This window comes from Mirounga angustirostris, unplaced genomic scaffold, assembly GCF_029215605.1.
Source record: "Mirounga angustirostris isolate CCGP_5_RB_7025 unplaced genomic scaffold, mMirAng1.0.hap1 SCAF_9, whole genome shotgun sequence".
In the NCBI taxonomy this organism is placed as follows: domain Eukaryota; kingdom Metazoa; phylum Chordata; class Mammalia; order Carnivora; family Phocidae; genus Mirounga; species Mirounga angustirostris.
The window spans coordinates 62,161,740-62,181,759 of record NW_026991717.1 but is presented as its reverse complement, the minus strand read 5'-3'; the positions used below and the strand labels follow the sequence as shown (position 1 = coordinate 62,181,759).

Below are 20,020 nucleotides of genomic sequence, written 5' to 3'. Positions count from 1 at the left end.
GCTCAATCCCACAACCCTGAGATCAGGATATGAGCAGAAACCAAGAGTCGGGTGCTCAACCAACTGAGCCACCCAGGCACCCCAAAGGCTTAGCAATTTTTTTTAAAGGTTTTATTTATTTGAGAAAGCGTAAAAGTGAGAGAGAGTGAGAGAGCACAAGTGGGGAAGGGGGGAGGGGAGAGAGGGAAAGGGAGAAGCGGGCTCCCCACTGAGCAGGGAGCCTGATGTGGGGCTCAATCCCAGGACCCTGGGATCATGACCTGAGCCGGGGAAGAAGCTTAACCAACAGCCATCCAGGCACCCCAGGTTAAGCAATTTTATTGATCTTTTCAGCCAGTCAGTTTTGGTTTTATTGCTTTTCTCCACTTTTAATTTTATTGATTTCTACTCTTAACATTATTCATTTTATCTTCTACTTACAAGTTTACTATTCCTTTTCTAGCTTAAGGTAGAAGCTAAGATCATTGACTTTAGATCTTTGTTTTATTGTATAAGTATTTGAAGATATAAATTTCTTCTACGCTTAACTTTTTTTTTTTTTAAGATTTTATTTATTTATTTGACAGAGAAAGACACACCGAGAGAGGGAACATAAGCAGGGGGAGTGGGAGAGGGAGAAGCAGGCTTCCCGGCGAGCAGGGAACCTGATGTGGGGCTCGATCCCAGGACCCTGGGATCATGACCTGAGCCAAAGGCAGACGCTTAATGACTGAGCCACCCAGGTGCCCCATCTTTTTTTTTTTTTTTTTTTAACTGCAACCAACAGTAAAAGTACACCTACCCCAGGCACACAACCGAGGAAAAGAAAGTTTCACAAAACAAAATTTTCCCTTACTATGTGCAATGCACTCTGATATTTTCTATTCCGTCCCATTGTTTAAGAAATGCTGCTCATGATTGACTGAACTGAAGCATAAGGCTTTTTTTTGCAATGACTTATGTTAAGATCAGATTGCTGATTATGCCTTGATTACAGTTTGACAGTTCTGCCTGTTTGAGTAGGTGTATTAAATTGTAGAGTCACAGGCTCAAATCCCAAGAGTATGTGAAACAGAAGGTATCAAACTGTGTCTTAGGGTGAACCTACCAATGCCACTAAGATTCTTGTTTCATGTAACAGTAAACATCACTTTCCATGATATCCCTAAAGAGAGCTCTGAAGACATTTCCAAGATACACTTTATCATGAGTATATAGACTTTCATTTTATTTTAGGGTTTCTATGATTTAAATATTTTACCTATAATGTCCTTACTTAGAGATCGGGCACATTTATTGGGTTTCAAATGTCCCCAATATTTATGTTCTCATTAATCTTCATAATATCCAATGCAGGTAAGTTATAAAATATGACAGGAAATCTTTCAGATGTATAAATGAAGAAGTTAGAATTTTGAAAGTCAAAAGTATGCCATGTCTCTCAAGAAAAAAATCTAATGCTCTCAATGGTACATCATTATTACAAAAATTGGAGGTGGCAATATAATTGGTTAACACTTCTGGAAAGTAACTTAGCAAGAGCTTTAAAAAATTTTTTTGTAATAACAGAAACAAGAAAACCTCTATGACCTGCTGTTTCTATTTCTGCAATTTCACTCTAACAGAATGATTCAAAACATGGAAAAAGGTTTGAGGTAGCTTTGAAAAAGCATGAAATAAGGAAATGGAAACAAGCTGAATGTACCACAATATAGTTAAATAAACCATACAGCATTCTCTTAGAAATATTATACAGTCACTGGGGTGCCCGGGTGGCTCAATCAGTTAAGTGTCCAGCTCTTGGTTTTGGCTCAGGTCATGATCTCAGGGTCCTGGGATCGAGCCCCACATTGGGGCTTAATGGGGAGTCTGCTGGAGATTCTCTCTCTTTCCTTCTGCCCCTCTCCCCACTCGTGCTCACTCTCTAAACAAATAAATCTTTTTTTTAAAAAAAGAAATATTATGCAGTCATTGAAAATCTTTTTTTTTTTAAGATTTTTTAATTTATTTTTCAACAGAGAGACAGCGAGAGAGGGAACACAAGCAGGGGGAGTGGGAGAGGGAGAAGCAGGCTTCCCGCTGAGCAGGGAGCCCGATGTGGGACTCGGGATCATGACCTGAGCTGAAGGCAGACGCTTAACGACTGAGCCACCCAGGTGCCCCAGTCATTGAAAATCTTAACAAAGGTTGTGCAACAGCATAGAAGAACACTCATAGGGTAGAATATATTCACACATGTATGATTACAACGATATGGGGGGAACCTAGGCATAAACACTGGAATTAACAAAAATGTTACCTTTTTCTGTTGAGTTAGAGAAATAAGAGTAAATTTTTTATTTTCCTGTATTTTCTAAATTCTATTTAATAGTATATAAATTTTAAAATTAAACACCTACATAGTAAAATTAAATTCCAAATTAAACACCTACTGTTGTCTGTTAGGATAATGAAATGGAAAAATACATGATATAAAAAGCACAGTAAGTGTATTTATGTTATGATATGACTGTTTCAAGTGTGGGGGAGCACAGAGAGAAGAGGGAGGGAGGGAGGGAGGAGAGAGAGAGAGAGAAAAAAAAGAAAGAAGATTGAAAGAAAAATGCCAAAATACTAGGAAGGGTTGTATACTGTGGGATGATAGTTATTTTTTTTCTCTTTATTCTCTAAATTTCCTGTAAAGTATTTATTTGTGTTACTATTATAATAAATGCCTTTATGATAAGTATACCTCACTAATCACCCTGAGGCTCCCTACTTTGACCCAGGCCTCATCTCAGCTTGCTACTGGGACTTGCCTTGTGTCAAAACAATGAAAGGTCTGTAGGGCATTGAAATTCTATTGTGTCATGTTAGGATTTATCCAAGCCCACAGCGAGATTGGAGGCAAAGCTGCTGCAGTGACTTTCCATCATAAAGTTGAAAGAACACTGAATGGACCAAAAAACAACACTGGTTCTATTCTCTGCATTTTTGCCCAAGGAAGTCATTTAACTCCATTTCCTAATTCCCAAAGTAAAAGGGTCAGATTACTTGTAAGAAGCTCTAATTGTAGGTCATGTACATAAAGGTGATACCAGAAAAGTCAGACCGGAGTAGAAGAGATGCATGAAATTAGTGTAGACTGAAACAAGACCCCAAGAGCTTGGGAAACGAAGTAGTGTGGTTTATTAACTCTCAACTAGAAAATACAAAGTAAAGAACTCAGTGGTGTGGGGCGCCTGGGTGTCTCAGTTGGTTAAGTGACTGCCTTTGGCTCATGTCATGATCCTGGAGTCCTGGGATCGAGTCCCACATCCGGCTCCCTGCTCATCGGGGAGCCTGCTTCTCCCTCTGACCCTCTCCCTCTCATGCTGTTTCTCACTCTCTCTCTCTCAAATAAATAAAATCTTTAAAAAAAAAAAAAAAAGAACTCAGTGGTGGATTGGGACAAGAACCTAGGATTTCCCAAAATTCTGGGCAAAATTTAGAAAAGAAGTCTGCATAATCGCACAGAGTACCAGCAACAGGGCTTGAACAATGCATGAATTTTTCACTCTAGCTAAAACAGAACTTCATGGTAGGAGCTGGGTGCATACATGGGGTTTAGGTTGGCACTCCAGCCTAGAATGAGGATATGGAGCCCAGGTATATGAGTGTTTCACTGAGAAAATACTGTGAAGAAACCCAAAAGGCTCATTTAGTTCTGGGAATCAAAGTACCTCTCAACTAGCACTGTCCAAAAGAACTTTCTCAAACAATAGAAATGTTCTTCACCTGTGACATTCAATACTACATAGCCTCTGGGCACATGGGACTATTGAGTACTGGAAATACGGCAAGTGCAAATGAGGAATTGAATTTCTAATTTTAATTAATTTAATTTTAAATTTAAATAGCTACACATGACTAGTGCCTACCATATTGAGCAGCACAGCAAAGGCCTAACACAGTCCAGTGGTTTTTATTTCTTTTTTTTGTGTTGTTGTTGTTGTTGTTGTTTAAGTAGGCTCCATGCCCAGCGTGGAGCCCAACGTGGGGCTTGAACTCACAACTGTGAGATCAAGACCTGAGCTGATATCAAGAGTCAGTTGCTTAACCAACTGAGCCACCCAGCACCCTATATTCTCAAATATAGCCAACATACCTAATGAAACAAGAATTCCTTTTTTGAATATGAAGAATATTTTGTTTTTCTTTTTTTTTTTTTTTTTAAGATTTTATTTTATTTATTTGACAGAGAGAGACACAGCGAGAGAAGGAACACAAGCAGGGGGAGTGGGAGAGGGAGAAGCAGGCTTCCCGCTGAGTAGGAAGCCCGATGCGGGGCTCGATCCCAGGACCCTGGAATCATGACCCGAACTGAAGGCAGAGGCTTAACGACTGAGCCACCCAGGTGCCCCTATTTTGTTTTTCTTTGTAGCCTTTATGTATATATGTTGTGTATGATAATGTAATGGTTCCATAGGAAGTTAAATCAACTCTAGAAATTTCACAAGAATTCATGCCCCTTCCAGAGTAAGCCAAGATTAACCACATTCTGGGCTCAACCTGAAATGTATTCACCCAAGATGAACCACAAACCACCTTGGCCCCAAGTGACCTTCTAAACTAAGGACAAAGTGAGACACCACAACTGCACGGATGAGCTGACTGCTCTTGGACCCGCCCTCAACTTTAGTTTAGACTAGATCTGCATCCTGGAGTTTGGAAAGGCACAGCTATTTTTTCAGTGCACTCAGAATCGGCTAGTGCAGACAAGGATGTTCCTAATTGTAGGTTGTCCCAAAGTTTCCCATAAGTACAATAAATAATAGAGTCCTGTATGGGAGTCAACTTATACATTTTTAGGCTGGGCTCTAGACCTAGAAATCTATACATATTCCACCTTATTCCTACTGTGACCTAATGAAGAAAAGAGATAATCCAGTAGCACAACAGGTTTATTGGTTATTGTACACAAAAGAATGTGAGCAACTTGCAAGTATTCAATATAAAAAGGGCTTAGTACAAGTTGCCTTCCCTTCACCCTAAGAAAGTATACCAAACTGGGGCACCTGGCTGGTTCCATCAGTAGAAAATGCAACTCTTGATCTCAGGGTCATAGGTTCAAGCCCCACACTGGGTGTGGAGCCTACATAAAATTAAAAAAAAAAAATTTTTAATAAAAAAATGAAAGAAAGTATGCCAACTCCAAGAAAATAGAGGGGAATCAAACTTCAAGTTTACATAACAGACATACTCAAAAGAAGTACCTGCTTTGTTACAAAAATGGACAAAACTTTCTAAAAATAAATGGAATTAAAAGAAATTAAAACTGGGATATTGATTCCTGTAATAACATTAATTAGTGTTTGTCTATGACATAAGACAGACAAAACATCAAAATTCAAGACTAAAGTCAGTATTTTTTCAGCTTTTTTGATGTATAATTGACAAATTAGAGTTAGTATTTTAAAAAAAGAAAAAAAGTACTAGTAGTTATCAGGTGCCAATTTTTTTAAACTTACCCATACAAGTTTTACCAGTCCCTTTCAAACCAAAAAATACAACAAAAGTTTAAAAGTAGGGGCACCTGGCTGGCTCAGTTGGTAGAGCTTGCAACTCTTGAACTTGGGATTGTGAGTTTGAGCCCCACTTAGGGCATAGAGCTTACATTAAAAAAAAAAAAAAAAAAGTTTAAAAGTATAGATTCTTCCAGATACTAAGCCCAGGAATTTTCCCCTCCTCAAATCCTCTAAACCCAAATTATGAGAAATCATTCACTCTGACCACTCTGACCACTGGGAACATTTCTGCACAGTGACATAATCAAAACATTTACTTCTTCCATTATTTAAGTTATTCATTCCCTTCTAATAAAATTCTAGGCATGTAGGAGTAAGCAAAAGGATATAATTTTTGCTGAAGCCTTCCTTTCTTTGTGATTGAGGCAAAACTAAATTTACAACATGACAAACTTAAGCACTGAGGAAGGCCTTATTGGTAGAGGAAATGAGCCACCTTCATGGTCTCAAGAATAAGTCGCGCATCTCTAAGATAAATTTGGAGAGAGATTTATCCAAGATTCCGTTTTCTCCAAGGCTGGACAGGGAGGAAGTGTGGGAAGCACAGCTTTTCTAAGAGGATGAAAGGTGTCACTTGGAGACACTCCAGTTTCCTGAGGAAGGGAAAGAGACACTGAAACTTCTTGTTTTGTGCATTTTAGATCTTCCTTGTTTTCCACCATCAGTAACTGTTCTATCTCCTCTTTCAAAGATAAATTTGTCTGAAACTGCTGTCTGGGTATCTCTGACTCAGAGCAAATGAGTTTGTTGTTACAATCCTCACTGGTTTCTTCCTTCATGGAAGGTAGATGTTGAGGTTCTGTCGGAGTTTGTTTATTTTTAGATTCTTCTTTCAGCAAATTTACATCCTGATGAGATGTAAAACTTGGAGTTTCATCTAGCATAGAGTTTTTACAAAGTAAGGAAACCCCTACTTTCCCCACGGTCTCTGTCACTGATTTCTTTGGATGTAGCACTGTCCTTATTAGGAGGCCCCGTGCGTTCACCCTATATTCTTTTGCAGCTCTCTCTCTGCGCTGCTTCTGGAAGTCCTTGAGTTGAAGCAGTTCTTCTGGAAGCTCCATACATGTAGGCTAAGAAAAGAACAGGAAAATAAGTCTACTATAACTAAACTTCTGAATATGGTCCTTAAAATCACTTCTGCTATACTTAACAGTATTTAGCAAAGTGAGGATCAATTCAAATGTGTTCTTATGGCTCCCTCTAGCGTATTCAACTATAGTAGCATTATTTTCGATTAAGTTAAATATTTTGAATCCACAGTTTATGTGTGTGTGTGTTGTGCATTGCGTGTTAAAACATGTGTGTATGCATGTGTAAAGATTAACAATGAAAAGTAAGTGTCCCTTCCAACCTGTTCCCAGTTGCCTTAGCGAGTGCATCTTCTAGAAAGCAGTTTCATACGTAGCCTCCCACAGATAGTCTATGCATCTGTAATCATGTTTGTGTATATACATCCGTTACTAAATGTTTATCTTTTCATTGCATTGCATTTTTCAATTTTAGTTTTCCCCCAACCATTTATTTTTATAACTCTTTCTAAAAATTCTTTTACACAAATGGTAACATAGTATTATATATTCTTCTGCAGCTTGAATTTTTTTTTAATTTTTTAAATTTTATTTTTTTTAATTTTTTTATTATGTTAATCCCCATACATTACATCATTAGTTTTAGATGTAGTGTTCCATGATTCATTGTTTGTGCATAACACCCAGTGCTCCATGTAGAACGTGCCCTCTTTAATACCCATCACCAGGCTAACCCATCCTCCCACCCCCCTCCCCTCTAGAACCCTCAGTTTGTTTTTCAGAGTTCATCGTCTCTCATGGTTCGTCTACCCCTCCGATTTCCCCCCTTCATTCTTCCCCTCCTGCTATCTTCTTCTTTTTTTTCTTAACATATATTGCATTATGCATCTTGAATTTTTAAACTAAAAAATGTGTCTTGGATTTTTCCCTGTTAGCATTCTTATAGGCTGTATGGATATGCAATAATTTATTTAACTAAATCCATATGGATGGATAGTTAGTTGTTTCCAGTATTCTGTCATTACATAAATGCTATAGTAAAGAATATATTAAGAAAATATCCTCTTGGGGCGCCTGGGTGGCTCAGTTGGTTAAGCGACTGCCTTCGGCTCAGGTCATGATCCTGGAGTCCCTGGATCGAGTCCCGCATCGGGCTCCCTGCTCGGCAGGGAGTCTGCTTCTCCCTCTGACCCTCTCATGCTCTATCTCATTCTCTGTCTCAAATAAATAAATAAAATCTTAAAAAAATATATATATACTCTTTGTTACATGAGGCAAATAATTTTTCCCAGGTTGCTTGCCTTTTGACTTTCATCATAGTACTTTCACCACAGAAACATGTTAAGTCAAGTTTATTAATCCTTTATGAGTTCAGAGTATCTCTGAATTGCATAGAAAGGCATTCCCTCATACAACTCCATAGCAAAAACACAAATGGTCATCCAGTTTAAAAATGAGCAAAGGACCTGAATAGACATATTTCCAAAGAAGACATTAAAATGGCCAATAGGTATATGAAAAGGTGTTTGGGATCACTAATCATCAGGTAAATGCAAACCCCAAACACAATAAGTTATCACTTCACACATGTTTGGATGGCTATTGTCAAAATAATGGCAAGAATGTGGAGAAAAGGGAACCCTTATTCATGGTTGGCGGGAACAGAAATTGGTACAGCTACTATGGAAAACAGTATGGAAGTTCCTCAAAAAATTAAAAATAGAACTACCATGCAGTCCAGCAATTCCACATCTGGGTATATATACAAAGGAAATGAAATCACTATCTTTAAGAGATAGCTGCACTCCCTTTACACTGTAGCATTACTCACAATAGCCGACATATGGAAACAACCTGTTTACATCAACGGATGAATGGATAAAAAAGATGTGAGATAGATAGATAGATAGATAGATAGATAGATAGATAGATAGATAGATAGATAGACAGACAGATCTCACACACACACACATATACACATATACCCACAATGGAATATTTAGCCATAAAAAAGAAAATCCTGCCAGAAAATCCTGCCATTTGTGACATGTATGCACTTAAAGGGCATTATGCTAAGTGAAATAAACCAGACAGAGAAAGACAAATACTGTATGGTATCACTTATATGTGGAATCTTTAAAAAAAAAAAAAAGCTGATTTCATACGAACAGTATAGAATGGAGGTTGCCAGCGGCTAGGGGGAGGCGAAAAGGGGGAGATAGAGGTCAAAGGGTACAAACTTTCAATTACAAGAAAAATAAACTGTAAAAAAATAAATAAATAAATTCTGAGGATTGAATATATTGCATGTTTACTATAATAATTTGGTATTGTATACTTGAAAGTTGCTAAGAGCAGATCTTCAGCATTTTCACCACACACACAGAGTTAATTATGTGAGATGATGGATATGTTAATTACCTTAGTCTTGATAATCATTTCACAATGTATATGTATATCAAATCATCACAAGGTACACCCTATACACAATTAATTTTGTCAATTATTCTTCAATGAATGTGGGGGGGTGGGAAGAAAAGCATTCCTTACTGTGAAATAATTTTCTTTTAATTGTTTTTTCTAATAATTTTATAATCCCATTATTTACATAAATACTTGATCCGAGGAATTTATTTTGGTAATCCAACTCTGACTCTTCTCCCGTACAATGGTTAGTCAATTACCTATAGCCATTTTTTGATTATCTTTTTCTCATTAATTGGAAATTCTACCTTTATCCCAACGATATTGGCAGATATTTTCTTTTAAAGATTTTATTCATTTATTTGACAGAGAGATAGCAGGGGAAATCACAAGCAGGGGGAGCGGCAGGCAAAGGGAGAGGGAGAAGCAGACTCCCTGCTGAGTAGGAAGCCCAATGCTTGATAACCAGGACCCTGGGATCATGACCTGAGCCGAAGGCAGATGCTGAACTGACTGAGCCACCCAGGTGCCCCCATACTGGCAAATGTATATTGGATCTTTTTTTTAAGATTTTATTTATTGGGGCGCCTGGGTGGCTCAGTCGTTAAGCGTCTGCCTTCGGCTCAGGTCATGATCCCAGGGTCCTGGGATCGAGCCCCGCATCAGGCTCCCTGCTCTGCAGGAAACCTGCTTCTCCCTCTTCTACTCCCCCTGCTTGTGTTCCCTCTCTCGCTGTGTCTCTCTCTGTCAAATAAATAAATAAAATCTTTAAAAAAAAAAAAGATTTTATTTATTTATTTGACAGAGAAAGACACAGAGAAAGAGAGGGAACACAGCAGGGGGAGCAGGAGAGGGAGAAGCAGGCCTCCCGTGGAGCAGGGACCAATGAAGGGCTCGATCCCGGGACCTTGGGATCATGCCCTGAGCCAAAGGCAGACGTTCAACGACTGAGCCACCCAGGCGCCCCTATATATTGGATCTTCTGCTGGGTTCTCTACTATGTTCCACTGATCTGCCTACAGATGTACCAGTCACAAACTGTTGTTTTTTGTTTTTTTTTTTAACTAATCTCTGCACCCAGCATGGGCCTCAAACTTACAACCCCGAGATCAAGAGATTCATGATCTACCAACTGAGCCATCCAGGTGCCCCACAAATGATTTTTATTTAATGTACCACTTATATGACTTAATATCTGACAGGACTATTCTTATTTATATATATTTATCTTTATAAACACTATAATCACAGTTTGCCAAAATAATGCTGGTGTTAGTATTTTTCTTGGAATAGAGTTAAATTCAAAAGTAAATTTAGGAGTAATGTATAGCTAAAAATGCTTAGTGTCCCCATTCATTTAAGTCTGCTTTTATACCATTCAGTAATATTTTAATGTTTTCTTTGTATCTCACATTTCTTGTAAGATTTATTTCTAGGTAATTTATCTTTTTGTTACAATTATAAACAGATGTTTTCTCCCATTATATTTTCTTGCTGTGTATATGGATGCAAGAAAACTATCAATTTTCATGTTATATTTGTACCCATTTTATTAAATTGTTCTTTTGTTTGTAGTAATCTTTTCCCATTGATTTTCTACAGTTTTCAGTTGTATCATAGGCAAGTCATAATTTTGATTCCTCCTATTCATTTTTTATAGTTTGCCTTTTTTTTTTCCTTCAAATTTCATTGGCAGGATGCCTGGGTGGCTTAGTCGGTTAAGCATCTGCCTTCGGCTCAGGTCATGATCCCAGGGTTCTGGGATCAAGCCTCACATAGGGATCCCTGTTCAGGGGGGAGCCTACTTCTCCCTCTGCCTGCCACTCGCCCTGCTTGTGCTATCTCTCTCTGACAAATAAATAAATAAAATCTTAAAAAAAAATTTAATTGGCTAATAGCTTCAAAAAATGTTAAAGTGGTAGTGGTAATCACAATTTTTGTATTTTCTTGATACTAATGGGAATGCTTTTAGTGCTTCCAATCAAACTTTATGTAGACTTTTTTTTTTTTAAAGATTTTTTTTTATTATTTATTTATTTGAGAGAGAGCACATGAGAGGGGTTAGGGTCAGAGGGAGAAGCAGACTCCCTGCCGAGCAGGGAGCCCGATGCGGGACTCGATCCAGGGACTCCAGGATCATGACCTGAGCCGAAGGCAGTCGCTTAACGAACTGAGCCACCCAGGCGCCCAAACTTTATGTAGACTTCTTGCTTGCGATATGTTTTATCATGTATTCCAACTTTAATCAGTAATGTATATAGGATATTATCACATTTTTTTCAGCATTAAACAGTGAGAGCAAAATATAAAAAGTTATAAAACTCCTTGGTTTTACAATGATAAATAAAAGACATTTAAATTCTCCAATTGAACAAGGTATGCAAGGATTTTTATGTTGCTCTTTTTTTGCTAAACAGTGAGAGCAACATACAGAAAGGTTATATTTTTTTCAGCATATATGAGATAATAAGACTTTCTTTGTTCTAGGAAAATGGAGAGTTTCCTAACACTGTACCATGCTTGCAAGTAGAAATCAGCAACACATTAAAAGAAAAGTATAATACATCTAAGTAGGGATCGTATCAAAAATGCTATTATTTTATTTAGGATTTTGCTTCAGTATTCCTAAGTAAGAAGGGCTAATAGCAGCAATAGCAGCAGACTGCAACCTTTTTTTTTTTTTTTTGAACGATTTTACCTTTAAGCAATCTCTACACCCATCACGGGGCTCAAACTCATGACCCTAAGACCAAGAGTCACATGCTCCACTGACTGAGCCTGCCAGGTGTCCCCAGATGGCAACCTTTTATATAAGGGGCCAAACAGTAACTATTTTAGCTACAAATGATCTCTGTTGCATACTTTTTGTTAAAAAAAAAAAAATCCTTTAAAACCATAAAAAGCATTCTTCCCTTGTGAGCTGTACAAAAGCAGGCTGCGGGCCAGATGTGGCCTTAAGGCAATAGTTTGCCAACTCCAGGTCTATAGTTCTGTTACGTTGTGCTGGCTTCTTATAAATTAGTAATGAAATCTTAAATTTATCCATTCTTTGACAAAATACAACTTAATATTGTGAAAAAGTACTCAAGGAGATGAATGAAGCCCAAGCTATAGCCGCTTCAAAGATTTATTGCCAAGTCAGCCTCGTGATTTGCTGTAGCTGTGAAGAGGGGGTATCACTGTGCCCTCCACGAGCAATGGGGCAGGAATGGAAGTCCTAAAAACACAGCCACAGAGAGCCACACCTACCTCTGTGCCTCCCAGGCGATCTGCAGACCCTTCCCGGTAGGTGTTTAGGTACCCGTCCACAAGTGTGGTTAGGTCAGACATCATCTCATCCAGGAGTACCAAACGAAGGGGTAGTAGGTAGGTAGATTCCAGGGCCAAAATTTTCAGTAGGGAAGGTGAAAGAGGTCGTGTGAACCACACTTCTGGATTTTCCTAGAGATACCAAAACAATTTTCTCTGAATAATAATCAAAACTTTAAAGATAACTGTTTATCTAAGAGTTGCTTAACTTAAAACACTATTACCATCATTTTCTTCAATGACAGTATATTCTGAAAACACACACACACACACCCCTTATGTATGTATACATTTAGTGTGCTTACGTGAGAGGGAAAAGACAAGGTGACAGGGAGGGAGGGAGGGAGAGAGAGAGAGAGAGAGAGAGAGAGAGAAAGCTCAATCCATCGATCAATCGATCAGGGCTTCTCATTCAAAACTGAAGAGAGTAGACTTGATTATAGGACCAAAACTGTAGCCAATATTGTCATGACCTAAGTGTGCAGGTGAGGCTATTAGGAGCTAAGGAAAATTTATCTTACTTTGAGAGAAATAATTGGGATGGTTTTTGTTCCATCACCTTAAACAACGATCCCAACAAAAACCTCCCCTGGAGAATTGTAAATTTACTCCAGAGTACTTTCTGATAACCACTAAATCTGTATCCTGGCTTTTATCCACTTGAAATCACAAACAAACTTACCATTTGAACCAGCTAAAATTTTGGCAATGCTCATATGCTTACATACTAGCATATGTCTATATAATATGCTGATGATCCTGCTCACAAAACCCTTGGAAAAATTAATGGGACATCTTCAGTACTCACCTGAATCAATTTTTGTCTTTCTTCCAGAAAGGAGAGATACTTAGGGGCTACCTTAAGGTGTCTGATTAAACTCTCCTGTAAAGAACTGATGCAGTTTGGAAGAAAGCCACCTGTTTCCATGGAAAATTGAAGGACATCTGCTACCTGTGGCATAAAAAACAAAACAAAACAAAATAAAAACCTGTCTGTAGAATACATAGCTATCTCATGGCAGAAATAGCAGAAATATATTTAGAAAAATGTCTTTAAATACCATTCTCCCCAAGGACCCACATGATAGAAAATGCCATCAGAAAAATCGTTCAGTCAACTAATTCCGAAAAATTAGGAAAGAAAAAAAAAAGGATCATCCAACTTTAATGTATCTTTGTCTATTTTCTCTTCCACTCCTTTTGTTTGCCTGCCTTATGGTTATCTATTACTCTTTGGTGCCTTTAGGCAATGGGAAAAAGGAAGATAAATTTCAAGAATTATTTGTATTACTTATCAGCAACTCTGGCAAAGTTTTGGTAAGGAAAGCTAATACAATTAAGAATTGGAGGGGCACCAGGCTGGCTTAGTTGGTAGAGCATGCAACTCTTGATCTCAGTGTTGTGAGTTTGAGCTCCATGTTGGGTGAAGAAATGACTTAAAAATAATAAAATCTTGGGATGCCTGGGTGGCTCAGTCAGTTAAGCATCTGCCTGTTCGGCTCAGGTTATGATCTCAGGGTCCTGGGATGGAGCGTCACATCGGGCTCCCTGCTCAGAAGTGAGTCTGCTTCTTCCTTTCCCTCTGCCCCTCCCCCATGCTTGCGTGTATGCTCTCTCTCTCTCTCAAATAAATAAATAAAATCTTTAAAAAAATTAAGAATTGGACTAATTATTTATCTGTGTATGGTAGGCTAAATAATGCCCCCAGAGACACCCACATCCTAACCTCTCGAACACGTCAACATTGTTTTATAAGGCAAAACGGACTTTGCAGGAGTGATTAAGTTAAGGCTCTTGAGATAGGAAGATTATCTTGAATTATCTGGGTGGGTCCTAAATGTAATAACAGGGAGGTTCAGGGAGATTTGGCTACAGTCACTGGAGGTGATGGGGTGATGGAAGCAGAGACTGCAGTGGTGCTTTTTTTTTTTTTTAACAAACGAACAAACTCTTTATTTGAAAACAAACAATTCAGAATCAACTGACCACCTTTTCTAAAACTTAGAGGTTTTTTAAGGGGATTCTTTCCCAGAAAAAAAGAAAATTATGTCATTCCCCAAATACAAATACAATTTTTATCTTACTTTCTTTCTTGCATACACATTCACACTTCTTTATGCCAATATCATAGTACTATTAAAAGACAAATGTGGGGGCGCCTGGGTGGCTCAGTCGTTAAGCATCTACCTTTGGCTCAGGTCATGGTCCCAGGGTCCTGGGATCGAGCCCCACATCAGGCTCTCTGCTCCTCGGGAAGCCTGCTTCTCCCTCTCCCACTCCCCCTGCTTGCGTTCCCTCTCTTTCTGTGTCTCTCTCTGTCAAATAAATAAAATCTTTAATAAATAAATAAAAGACAAATGTGCTGTCACAACACTTCAACTTCAGGGCAATCAGTGGGCAGTCCTCTCTTACTGGGACCAATAAAAAGGTTTCAATAAAAAAAGTCAGTACTCTAGGGGTGCCTGGGTGGTTCAAATGGTTAAGCATCTGCCTTCAGCTCAGGTCATGATCCTGGGGTCCTGGGATCGAGCCCCACATCGGGCTCCTGGCTCAGCAGGGAGCCTGCTTCCCCTTCTCCCTTTCCCCCTCTCCCCAGTTCATGCTCCTCTCTCTATATATATCTCTGTCAAATGAATAAATTTTAAAAAAATCTTAAAAAAAAAAAAGTCGATACTCTAGAAAACATTCATGCCAACTCTCCTCATTTCCATGCAAAACTCAAAGTTCTCCAGACTTCTTGATTCCTTTAGCCCTCAATACTGCTCCTTCTTAACCTTCTACCCCCACGCCACTGCCACTGAGCAAACACCAACAGGGTCCTAAGCACTTCAGGAAAAATTAGTTTTGCCAAAACTAAACTAAAATAAAAAAGAATTCTATATACTAATATAACTATCTATCTCCCTCTAGTTGCTGGCCAGGGCCAAATGTCACTGGGTTTATGTGTGTTTTCTTGGTCCAGCCCACCAACTGACTACCAATTTGTGATTGCAAGCAGTGGTACATTTTCGAGTTGGCAGGAGCCACAAGCCAAAGAACATAGGTAACAGCTGAAAAGGCAGAGAAACAGACTTCCCTCAAAGTCTCCAAAAGAAACCAGCCCTGCTGACACCTTGATGTTAGCTCAGTGAAAATGATTTTAGAGCTCTGACCTCCAGAACTGTAAGAGAGTAAATTTATGTTGTTTTAACCTACTAAATTTGTGATTTGTTACAATAGCAATAAGAAACGAATACACTGTGTTAAAGGAAAAAAATTGGAAAAATTCTGAATTCTTGCTTCTTGTAATATGGAAATCTGAAAAGTGAATATGGAAAGATGTGCCAACGTGTTCATATGGGGTCTAATCAAGAAACCTAACGGTCTCAGGGAAACAATGAACAATTCTCTTACATTTTGGAGTAAGCTAGAAATAATATCTATATAGTGAAAAATCCTGAAAGAAGGCCCAAGAAACATGTCAACAAGAGAAGTGGCATAAAGTTCATTATGGAAAGATACATAAAGAGCAAACTTGAACTATATTTAATGACATAAAGTTGAACTTTTAGGAATTTCTGCTCAAAAATATTGGCGAGGGGTATAGAGATCACTTAAAATAATAATAATAAAAAAAAATAACTGGCTAACTCATTATTTTAACCCCTCTCCAAAGGCTCTAGACTTGTGTATTCAACATGTCCCCTTTGACTGGCATAAACCTAGAAGACTAGAAGAACATAAAGAAGACATAATGAAAGCTAGTGGTTTTACTATTCTCACAGCCAAACCAGAAACCCACATCAGCTCTAAGAGCTAGTTAGTATAGACTAAGGACTTCTCATTTCTCTAGGATTCTCTAGGGCAGAGAAGAATCATAGATAATCAGACTATTTTGGCCCAGAATAGGCTTTGGGGCGTATCTAAGACAACCTGCATCTCTGAGCTAGATGCTAACTAGCTATTAGTCTTAACTGATAAATATGAGCTAAAGGCACAGATTGTGACTGTTCACTTCACACTAACACTAAACACACAGATTGTGACTGTTCACCTCACACTACCTCATGTCAGACTTCTGAATGACCCAAGTTGTTCAAGTTTCTGAATGCTATAGAGTATGGATCTTGCTGCTTCTTTTTTTTTTAATTTTGAGATTTTTTTTTTTTTTTTAAGTAATCTCTACACCCAGTGTGGGGCTTGAACTCACAACCCTAAGATCAAGAGTTGCATGCTCTACTTACTAAGCCAGCCAGGTGCCCCAGAGCTTTCTTCTTATTTGACAAATTCCGGAGCAAAATGAGGGGAAAAATCCCTAATACTTTCTTTTTTTTTAAAGATTTATTTATTTATTTATTTGAGAGAGAAAGAGCATGCAAGCAGGGGGAGCAGCAGAGGGAGAGAGATAGGCAGACTCTTCGCTAACACAGGGCTCCATCCCAGGACCCCGAGATCATGACCAGAGCCTAAATCAAGAGTCAGACGCTCAACCGACTGAGCCACCGAGGCACCCCCTAAATACTTGTAAGTAACTTTTCTGTAGTGCTTTTATAGTTCATCAAATGTTCTCACCTATTGTATAGACAATTTACATGAAGAAGAAGGCAGGAGTGAGGCACACACACACACAAAGACTCAATCACTCACCAAATGAGGCCTATTTTCTATAAGAGCCACATATGCTGGACTGAATCCCTGCTTGTACCTGTGTGTCAAAGACATTATTCAGCAAAATTCCATACTGATGAGAGAGGCAATCAGAAAGCCAACGACAATCATGGATAACCTAAGGAATCAGAAGACAGAGTAATTAGATCCTGATTGCTAATCTTACTAGTGGGGGAATCAGCCTACCCACTCACCTTCAAAATTCTCTTGTCTTCTAATATCATCTGAAGTCCATTGTTGAAAGCACGACTTCCCAGAAGGAAAATGTCAAATAAGTAAACTCGGCTATTTGTGGCCACCTACAATAGACCATTTAGACACATATATTATAGGATATAAAAGAACTAAGGAAGGGGATCTGAGGATCAACAAAGATATGTGATAAAATATTTCACACCCTCACTTTTAAAGAAAACGATAGGCGAGCGCCTGGGTGGCTCAGTCGTTAAGCGTCTGCCTTCGGCTCAGGTCATGATCCCAGGGTCCTGGGATCGAGTCCCACATCAGGCTCCCTGCTCGGCGGGAAGCCTGCTTCTCCCTCTCCCACTCCCCCTGCTTGTGTTCCTGCTCTCGCTGTCTCTCTGTCAAATAAATAAATAAAATCTTTAAAAAAAAAAAATTAAAGAAAACAATAGGCATTCAGTGATTCGTAGGGAAAACAAGTTTAAATTGATCTTAAGAAAAGAAATTATCAGGCACCTGGGTGGCTCAGTTGGTTAAGCGACTGCCTTCGGCTCAGGTCATGATCCTGGAGTCCCTGGATCGAGTCCCGCATCCAGCTCCCTGCTCGGCAGGGAGCCTGCTTCTCCCTCTGACCCTCCCCCCTCTCATGTTCTCTGTCTCTCATTCTCTCTCTCAAATAAATAAATAAAATCTTAAACAAAAAAAAAAAGAAAAGAAATTATCATTTGTGATCTTTTCTTTCTTCTTTTCTCTTTCTTTCTTTCTTTCTCTCTCTCTCTTTCTTTCTTTCTTTCTTATGAGAGAGCATGAGCAGGGGGAGTGGGAGAGGGAGAGAGAGAATCTCAAGCAGACGCCATGCCAAGTGCAGAGCCTGACACGGGGCTCAATCCCACGACCCTAAGATCATGACCTGAGCTGAAATTAAGAGTCAAACGCTTAATCAGCTGAGCCACCCAGGTGCCCCTCATTGTGATTTTTCAATCACAGAAAGAGACAAGCTGGTGGATATAGCCTTTTGCTTTTTACAGTCCTAAATTTAATGTTTTACATCTCACCCATGACATTTTAATACTCAAAGGATTATAGGTTTAAGAGGAATGAACAGCATTTCATTGTTGATAACACAACATGCTATTTCTCTGAGTCTCATAATATGCAGGGTTGTGTTGGGTGTTACATAAAATTACTCATAAGAGAAGATCCCTGGGCGCCTGGGTGCTCAGTTGGTTAAGCGACTGCCTTCGGCTCAGGTCATGATCCTGGAGTCCCGGGATCGAGTCCCGCGTCGGGCTCCCTGCTCGGCAGGGAGTCTGCTTCTCCCTCTGACCCTCCCCCCTCTCATGTGCTCTCTCTCAAATAAATAAACAAAATCTTTAAAAAAAAAAAAAAAGAGAAGATCCCTGCTCTCTAGCAGTTTTTTTTTTTTTAGAAGATTTTATTAATTTATTTGAAAGAGAGAGAGCATGAGCAGGGGGAGAGGAAGAAACAGACTCCCCTGCTGAGCAGGGAGCCCAACTCAGGGCTCCATCCCAGGACCCTGGGATCATGACCTGAGCCAAAGGCAGATGCTTAACCGACTGAACCACCCAGGTGCCCCTCTCTAGCAGTTTTCAGTAGGCAACAAATAAACTGACACAAATGGTAGGATGTGAGACACTGTTTTTTTAGATCAATTTTATATAATCATGAGAATTTTCGATTGTTTCTGATCATAAAATTCACAAAGGCAGTACTATAGCTGGATCATCTACTGAGTCAGGGAATGAAGGCAAAGAGACCCTAATAGGTCTACAGAACCAGCGACAGGGCAGTCTGATGTCATCTTTGTCATTTTAGGAGCTAAGTGTTGATACAGCTACAATTGCCAGGTCTACCTGACACCCATTCTTGGACCTTTCATGTTGTTTGCTAGAACAGGATACCTAAAATAGTTACTCCTTGCTCTTTTTCTCTACCTCCTTAATTATAAAAACTTAATTTTTTCAGATTTTCAAAAAGTTTGAAAAGTAATTCTCTGCTAGATTGCAAACTCTGTGAGAGGAGAGATTATGCGGGATTCACCACTGCACATGCATCAACTAGAACAGAACCAAGCCCATGGATGGCTTAGACATTTCTTCAGTGAGCCAAGGCATGCCATACAATACTCCCTTCCATTTTTCATATGCAAACAATGTATATGGCTCTGATAATATGCATTCCAATCTATATCCTGCTTTCTTCCACTCAGAACTTTGCAAACATTTTTCTACATTGCACTCGTCATCAATTTTTGGCAGCTGCATAAGATCTATCAAATCTACAGTAATGTTTCCTACTGTTAACTACTTAAGTGGTTTCTGATTTTTTGCCAGAAAATGATGCCAAGATCACTAGGTTCTCACATATTTTTTTTTGTATTTTGAATTATTTAGGGTAGATACCTCGATGTAGCCCTGAGAAGTGGGCAGACTGCCAATCATAATAAAATATAGTCTCTCAGTAGGTGGAGGTAGGTCCCAATTCAAAGAACAGAAGACATTGGTTGGGGATTCAGTCTGCTTTCTTGGCTCCCCCACCCCCCTTAAAAACTGATGCTACTGAGTTTGATCCAAAGGTGGCTGCCCAACCTATAGCTATTTGAGGCTCACTACAAACTTCTTTTGACACAATGGGGACCCTCACCCGACAACTCCCAGGCCCAGGAAAATGAAAATGATGTGGCAGAATCCTGCTGTGGAACGCTACCAACCAGAAAGAAAGATAAAAATTCTTCATATATAAAAAAAATCTTCATATATATTTTTTTAAGATTTTATTTTGGGGGCGTCTGGTCATTGGTAGAGTGTGCAACTCTTTTTTTTTTTTAAAGATTGTATTTATTTGACAGAGAGAGACACAGCGAGAGAGGGAACACAAGCA

The 20,020-nt window shown here is 39.0% G+C and overlaps 1 protein-coding gene across 5 annotated transcripts in view; it reads right to left on the bottom strand.

Moving 5' to 3' along the window:
• Positions 1–3,361: 3,361 nt before the first annotated feature.
• EXD1 (exonuclease 3'-5' domain containing 1) overlaps positions 3,362–20,020 on the bottom strand; it is a 33,563-nt gene continuing 16,904 nt past the window's right edge. For 4 of the 5 annotated variants that reach the window (XM_064570644.1, XM_064570647.1, XM_064570645.1 and 1 more), the window contains 5 exons: positions 17,131–17,235; positions 16,974–17,054; positions 13,098–13,241; positions 12,230–12,421; positions 3,363–6,598 (listed from right to left, as the gene is read on the bottom strand). In XM_064570644.1, coding sequence (XP_064426714.1) covers positions 5,993–6,598; positions 12,230–12,421; positions 13,098–13,241; positions 16,974–17,054; positions 17,131–17,235 — 1,128 coding nt within the window. In that variant the 3' untranslated portion in view covers positions 3,363–5,992. Of the gene's footprint in view, positions 6,599–12,229; positions 12,422–13,097; positions 13,242–16,973; positions 17,055–17,130; positions 17,236–20,020 lie in introns of all 5 variants that reach the window. The other variant, XM_064570648.1, reaches the window with a different exon arrangement.